Here is a 7,692-nt window from a genome sequence, read left to right as displayed (position 1 = left end):
ATTGTTCCCTGTAAACACAAAAATGCAGAATGACAAATGTCACAATTTTCTAACTTATATCTGTAGTATAAGAACTTCTGTTATCCTTCATTACAGTAATATTAGAATGCAACTTTTCTTACCATTCATCATCACATAGTTCATATGATGTATTAAATGTTTAATGAAAAAACATCAGACTTGTAAAAGCTTTATTTGAGATCTACTCAGATTCCATTATTTTGACTAGTGCTATATTGTCAGGGTGGAGTGAACAGTTCTTTATGCAGATCAGTAATAAATAAACCAAATTTGAAGCATATTTAAAACCCATTTGATGTTTCCCAGACAACACACACAATGTTTCATGTTAAATCCTTATTTGAAGCATATAAAATAACAGTTGGATAAGGAGTGAGCCGCTTTTGAATACAAACAATAAAGCTGGACTTTCTGAAACGCCCCAGTGTTCTCTATAAAAATGGAACCAGAATGGATGAAGAGCACAAGTCAGCTATTATTTCTCATCTGCTGTTTTTGGTCTGTAACCATGAGCCACGGTTTTCACCAGATTCATTCATCTGCTGGCTCACACCATGTTGGAAGCCATTCACCCAGCATGACCAGCCATGCCTTTTCAGTACATCATGCAGGGTACCATAATTCTTACCATGGAGGCTGCAATAAATTGCATCACGGAGGCTCCAACCTTTCTCACCATTGCAAGTCCTATATCCCTCACCGTGGAGGCCACACCAGAGCCCCTAGTGTGCATGGAGGATCTGGCGGAAAAGGAATCTCAATTTCCAAACATGCTTCATTTAGTCATGGAAATGTACATGGTGGCCACAGTCACAGAAATTTGAAGGTCCATGGCCTGTTCAATGTCAATGAGAAAGAAACCATGCAGCATCTCAACGACAGGCTTGCATCCTACCTGCAGAATGTTAGCTCCTTGGAGCAGCAAAATGCCCAGTTGGAGAGGAATATCCGAGAGTGGCATGAAAAACACCAGCCCAGCAGTCCCCCTGATTGCAACAGTTACTTCAGGACAATCCAGGAGGTTCGGGGACAGGTAAGACAGATGTGTGGCCTAAGACATTTTATTGTGTCACAAACCGACATTAATTCTGCTTTTCTTCACTATACAACGAAACAATAACAATGTGCTTAAAGATGTGTGTAATAGTAGTTTGCCTTCCTCAGATTTCTGCAACAACTGTAGGGAATGCCAGGATTGTGCTACAAACTGATAATGCTCGACTGCAAACAGATGACTTCAGAAACAAGTAAGTCTAAGACCTTTGAGAATATATCATCATCATTATCATCATTTATTTATATAGCGCAACTAATTCCTCAGTACTGTACAGAGAACTCAGTCACATCAGTTGCTGCCCCATTGGGGCTTACAGTCTAAATTCCCTCATACACACACACACACACACACACACACACACACACACAGAGACGGAGACAGACTAGGGTCAATTTGTTAGCAGCCAATTAACCTACCAGTATGTTTTTTTGGAGTGTGGGAGGAAACAGGAGTACCCGGATGAAACCCACGCAAACACGGGGAGAACATACAAACTCCTTACAGATAAGGCCATGGTCGGGAATTGAACTCATGACCCCAGTGCTGTAAGGAAGAAGTGCTAACCACTACGCCACTGTGCTGCCCATATATAGTGCAATATAGTGCAACAGATGAATGATAAGTATTGCCCTCAGCCTCTCCCATTTCAAACATGGTACATTTGAAAAAAACAAAGTCACTAATTCATTAAAAACAACTTTACTAACAAAATGTACTGTTGTTTTTGAAAGATGCACTTTTCACTGTAGTCCTCAATGATCATCAAAAAAGGTAGTATGACTGAGCTTTAGCAGTAAATGAAAGCACTTATTTTTGGGTTCTTTCTATAGAAGGCGGACATAATATAGCAAAATGCTATATTTTTGATATGTCGATTAAGGAATTATGTTACTTGTAGTGATCCTCCCATTAGCATATTTATGTAAGGGAGTCTTTCTTAATTTAGTGGTGCAAAACAATAGTTGGATAAAGAGACATATTTAATTACAACTATCAGGGATAGGTGAATTCAATGGCATCAACCTATTTCTATAAAGCACTTCAGATCGAGATCAACAATGTACTGCATTGTATTAAGTTTCTACACCTAACTATTAAAAGTGTCCAACTGTACATATATATGTAAAAGCTTTAGGGAACGCAACAGAATATATCTCAGCTATGGTTGTAAATGCAGGTTATGCAGACGTTTTGTCATTACACCTATTGCTGGACACTGAAGCTTTAGGTGTATGGTAACAATACACTATGGCAAGGACACATATAACTCTACACATCAAGGTTTATTTTGGCTATGGAATTTAAATGTAAACTTGGGAATGAGATAGTTTTACATATTTACATATTGGACCAACCAGTACAGTGTAGTTTAGGTCTAATGGACTGGTAAAACTATTACTGTTCTTGGGTGGTGCACAAGCAAACTTCCCAGTTACCTTTTTTCCTTTGCATGACCAACCAATTAAATGTTTTTCAGTTTTTAACATTCCTGATAAAATCATTTTTTTTAAGATAGAATATTTCCAAAGTCCCCCCCCCCAATCTATAAATACAAGGTCACTGGATAATACATTAAAGCTGACCACACATGCTGTAATTTAGGTAGCAATACTGGGAAATCGACCTGATATCGCAGTTTGTGTGGACCTAATATGCTTGATGTCAAAGACTAACCAATTGAAAACAATATAATTATTATAAGACATGTTGGTAAATACTATCAGAATATTAATGATAATGGTATGTGTGTACAGTCATCTTCCAACTAACAGGCCCTAGTGAAGCCAGAAATGCTCCAACAGTTCTTCCCTTGCCCTAACATCCAGATCCTGCCTGGTTTGGCTAAATTAGATACTGTTCCTGTTGCTCAGTGTGAAGCTCCTTACTCAAAGATCTGATTATTTATTTGTATCTCTATGATTCGTTATTAAGAAATTACTGTGCTGATAACTTGAACCAGGCTTTCACTAAAGATAGCTAAGTGTATTTGTACAATGTTAATAGCTTTTGTTATCCAAATCTAAAAAACAATTTAAGATATGAGATGGAGCTGCAACTAAGGAAAAACGTGGAGTCTGATGTGAATGGTCTGCGCCGGGTCTTGGAAGAGCTGAATCGGGAGAGATGTGACCTAGAAACACAGGTCCAGAATCTCCAGCAAGAACTTCAGCAGCTGAAGAGGAGCCATGAGGAGGTAATACACATAGAAAAAAAGTTGTCGAAGTGGGTCGGTAAACAGCAGTGGTCCTTCCTGTCACTGAGTGACAGGCAGGGTGGGCAGATTTAGGACTATATATGGCAACACATCATTGTTAGCGTGGGATACTGCTCTCCACCTATAACTATGACCTACCTGTCACCGCATCCTCCTTTCCCTCCCCTTCAGCTGCCTGTCTTATCGCCACTTCACTCCCTTTCAGTGCTTTTGGAGGCAGAATCCTTTGTAAATATGAATGGGATAAGATACGGTGCTGTCTCTCATGGTGGAGGACTGGTTGTCACAGGTAAGACGTGTAGGGGATTGCTACACTTGGTAACATGTCAGCTAAGCTAGCCAAAGAGAAGCCGAAACACAGACCTCTCTCCTGGGTGTGTCTCTGACTCCCTGCCCGGTGTTTCTGCACCCATGCAGACATGTTGCTGATCGCAATTTGCATTCATGTTCTGTTTTTGGTGATTCAGATTCTCCTGGCCTGTCAGCTGTGGTACAGTAACAGTTAAATCATTGGGAGTACAGTTTCCCAAACCTGCAGTTCTGCTACATACAGTGATCAAGTATACTCTAAAACGGTGGAGAAAACATTTAAGTAGCTACCATACAAACTGCAGAGTTAAAATGTTGTTTGTCAATCTCCATTAAAATCTTTTAAATATGCATTTGCCATTGGTGAAAAATATGCAACTCTGTTTACTCTAATAACTTGGTCATATGGTGCTTTTACTTGTGTAATACTAAAGTTACATTGACATTTTTATACTGTGACATCTAATAATACCGTATGAAAGAAAAAATAAAGGTCGGCATATCGGAAAAGCAGGGAATGAAAACAATAGAGTGATCGGCTTTTATATTGTTAATGAACAAAGTAGTATAAATAATTTTCAGTTCATGGACCAAGGAACTTTGGAAAAGTATTAAAATGAGAGTATAAGTCAATGATTCATACTAATTTTTGTCAACTACATTTATGCTATAACCCTCTTTCATGCTCGACTAGGAGGTGAGTTCTCTGAGAGCTCAGCTGGGCGCCAGAGTCAATGTGGAGTTAGAAGCTGCTCCATCTGTTGATCTGAATAGAACCTTGTCTGAGATCCGTGAACAATATGAGAACTTAATGGAGAGGAACCTGAGAGAGATTGAGGCAATGTTCCACCAAAGGGTAATTTACATTTTCAATGAGTTTTCAAAATGTTGTTTAACAGCCCCTACATTTGTCCTCAGAATCTAATTTCACAGTCTAATTTTTGTCTATAAGAAATTAATGATTTATATAACTTTATCCAGATTTGAAGGGTCTAACATTTTCAGATTATTTTTTTGGGCTTGTATATTCCTTCCTGCAACTTGTTGTAACTACATTACTTTATCTTCCTGGCACCATTCTGTATTTTGCTTCACTGCCTTTATATCATCGAACCAAGCTGTTTATTTTCATTGTCTTTGGATATGATTCTTACGTTTCTCTTCATTAAATTGTACCCAAAGAATAGGATATTAGACTTTGGGTTGTATTGAAGAGGTACTCTGATTATTAAAATACATGACTGCAAAGTACAGAATAAAGCTGTAAAGATAAAGCATTGTATTAAGTTGTTGCAAGAGTAAATATACAAGCCAAGAAGACAAAATTATCTGTAGGTGGACTGTAGGTAAACCAACCCTTTACCCATTGTATTGTGCTTATCTACGTTTGTGTTTGTTCACATTTTTAACAGTAGAAAAGTCAGACATATTCAAAAATTTTCTCCTCCAAGAGTAGTCGTGTTCATAAGAATTCTTGTTCCTCTCACATGACTTGTGAACAAAGTTCTGGTACATTGGTTAACACCTTATCAAACAGTCCATAGCAATAAGAAAATATTTCAAAAACAAAAACAAGGAAATAGCTCTATCATTGAAAAACTTTGAAGAAAATGAATTATTATGCATAGCGTGAAACCTCATGGACTTCACTTTTAGGTTTAAATAAACCAGCATTGACCTAAGGAAATTTTAGTGTATAAAATGAAAGTGCTAAAGGCAATCCGTATGTATTTACTAATAATAATTAAATGCAACGTAAAAACTACCTGCAGATGGAAGAACTGAACCGGGTGGTTGTCTCTGGCTCCGAACAGCTGCAGACTGTGCAAACTGAAGCCATTGACTTGAGACGCAATGTCCAGACCCTGGAGATTGAACTGCAGAGCCAACTAAGCATGGTATATCTTACCACTACTATTCAACTACATTATCTCAAAAACATCAATGTAAAGTCATACCAGAAATATAATCATTTTCTTGTAATTCCAGAACTCTGCTCTGGAGAGCACCATAGCAGACACAGAAGCCACTTTTGGGTCTCAGCTCACTCAGTTACAAAATTTGATTAATGATGTAGAGTCTCAGTTGGCGCAGATCAGATCTGACCTGGAACGTCAAAACCATGAGTACAAGATCCTTATGGATCAGAAGACCCACCTGGAAATGGAAATCGCCACCTACAAACGACTTCTGGATGGTCATGATATTCAGTAAATAAATTACTGTTAAACAGATATTTACACTGCAATGGATCAGTCATTTTAGTATTTATTTAGCGGGGCAAACAATGTTTGCCTTGGGATTGAATTCTGGAATTTATTATTTTCTTTTGTATTTCCCTGTTTAATTGTCTCAGGACATATGAGAAACATATTTGTTCTAGGAGTTACATCTGTCTATTTTTGTACATTTCCCTAAAAATAATTTTTGCAAGGCATGCAAATTGAGATATATATATATATATATATATATATATATATATATATATATATATATATATATATATATATATATATATATTAATATTAATATAAATGAATCCAGGGCACTCACAGATCTTAGACCAGAATAATTATGTCTACCTGAATCTTGGACGATTGTGCAAAATCTTAAATTTGTTTTTTTGTTATCAGCACTACCCATCACAACTCAGAAAGCAAAGTTGGTAAGTGAAAATTTTCCGATATGCAGTATGTCTAAATAATTGAAAATTCTACAGCCAGGTCATGGTGAAGCAGCGACACGAAGGGAAATTTATAAAAACTGCTCCACAGGTGACTATGTAGAAAAGGCTATGACAATTTGGCCTTCCAGTTTCGTAAAAATAAGAAAACATATGTAAAAGTGTAAAAAAAATAGAAAAATTAACTAATAAAGCATCTTTTATGGTGTGCCAGTGCTGTTATCACCATTCTGGTACTGTCCTTGTTAAATAGACTTAGACATGGGGAAGCCTTTGCCACAGAGCCCTAGTGAAAGCTACCAGCAGCAATACTTTATCTGGAGGACTTTTCTCCAGATAAAGAACCAGATTAAATAGAACCATTAATCATATATATTTGGATTTGGTGTGCTCCTTTAGCAGGACTCCCATAGTTTTGAAACACATGTTAGGTTACATGAATGACATCCTCTATGTCCTGTTTTTACATGACATACAGGACATCATCCATGTAACCTAACATTTGTTCAACCCATAAATGAAAACATGCTTTTACCAGGTGCTAAAAACAGTACAATTATTGCAAGAACCTATACCTTCTAAAACTGCATGAAAAACAGAACTGTCCTTGTTAATCTGAGGATCTGAGGACACAAGGTACCATGCCAGCTGTTGTGTTCTGGATGTGTCTTTTGCTTAAGAAAATTGACAAGGGATTACCATTATAAAAGCCCAAATAACTATTTCCCATGCTGATGGTGTCATACACGTTCTGTATTGTCACCCACGGACCTCACCTATGGAGTTCCTTTTTCTGCTGATACATTACTTGTCTTATGGACATTAATGTCTGATTCACAATACAGACTTTGTGTGCTGATTGCAAGGGTCACCTCTAATCTCAGCATACTTCCATTGTAATATAATGGAGTGGGTGGGATTAGCATAGCACAGTTAGGTACATCATCGGTAGCTCTGAAGTAGCTGGGAGACACTTTTTGTTTCAAACAAGTGTACTACATTTGTATGACACTTTATTTTCCCCATGAAGCATTATGTCCGATTCTCCATCTATCTTACTTTTGCAGGATTTCATCACACAGTGAAAGTTCATCATATCAAAAGCCAGGTACAGCACAGAACATGCTAAAGGCACAGCGACCCTACCGAAGCAAAACTGCAAAGCAACACATGCTACAACATTTCTTCCTATCCTTAGGTCATTGGTTTGCCTTAGTCATCCACACTGAATTCTTCTTATAAAATGCTTGTATGCTATGAGGAAACATGACCTATGCTCACACTGGCTACTCAGCAACTGCAAAAAATTTCATAATTTAATTTCTTTTTTATGGACAGACACAACCTTTTCACGCCAAGTTTCTGTTTCCCAATACTTTCTGACCTGATACAAAGACCAAAATGATT

General features: G+C 37.5%; 1 protein-coding gene across 1 annotated transcript; it reads left to right on the top strand.

The window, feature by feature from the left end:
- Positions 1-868: 868 nt before the first annotated feature.
- On the top strand, positions 869-5,816 carry LOC142095372 (keratin, type I cuticular Ha6-like). Its single transcript, XM_075178324.1, has 6 exons — positions 869-1,054; positions 1,186-1,268; positions 3,116-3,272; positions 4,297-4,458; positions 5,375-5,500; positions 5,592-5,816. The coding sequence occupies exons 1-6, from the start codon at positions 884-886 to the stop codon at positions 5,814-5,816; spliced, it is 924 nt and encodes a 307-aa protein (XP_075034425.1). The 5' UTR covers positions 869-883.
- Positions 5,817-7,692: the final 1,876 nt, after the last annotated feature.

Source organism: Mixophyes fleayi, chromosome 6 (genome assembly GCF_038048845.1).
Source record: "Mixophyes fleayi isolate aMixFle1 chromosome 6, aMixFle1.hap1, whole genome shotgun sequence".
Taxonomy (NCBI): Eukaryota; Metazoa; Chordata; class Amphibia; order Anura; family Limnodynastidae; genus Mixophyes; species Mixophyes fleayi.
This window is presented reverse-complemented; position numbering and strand designations above follow the sequence as displayed.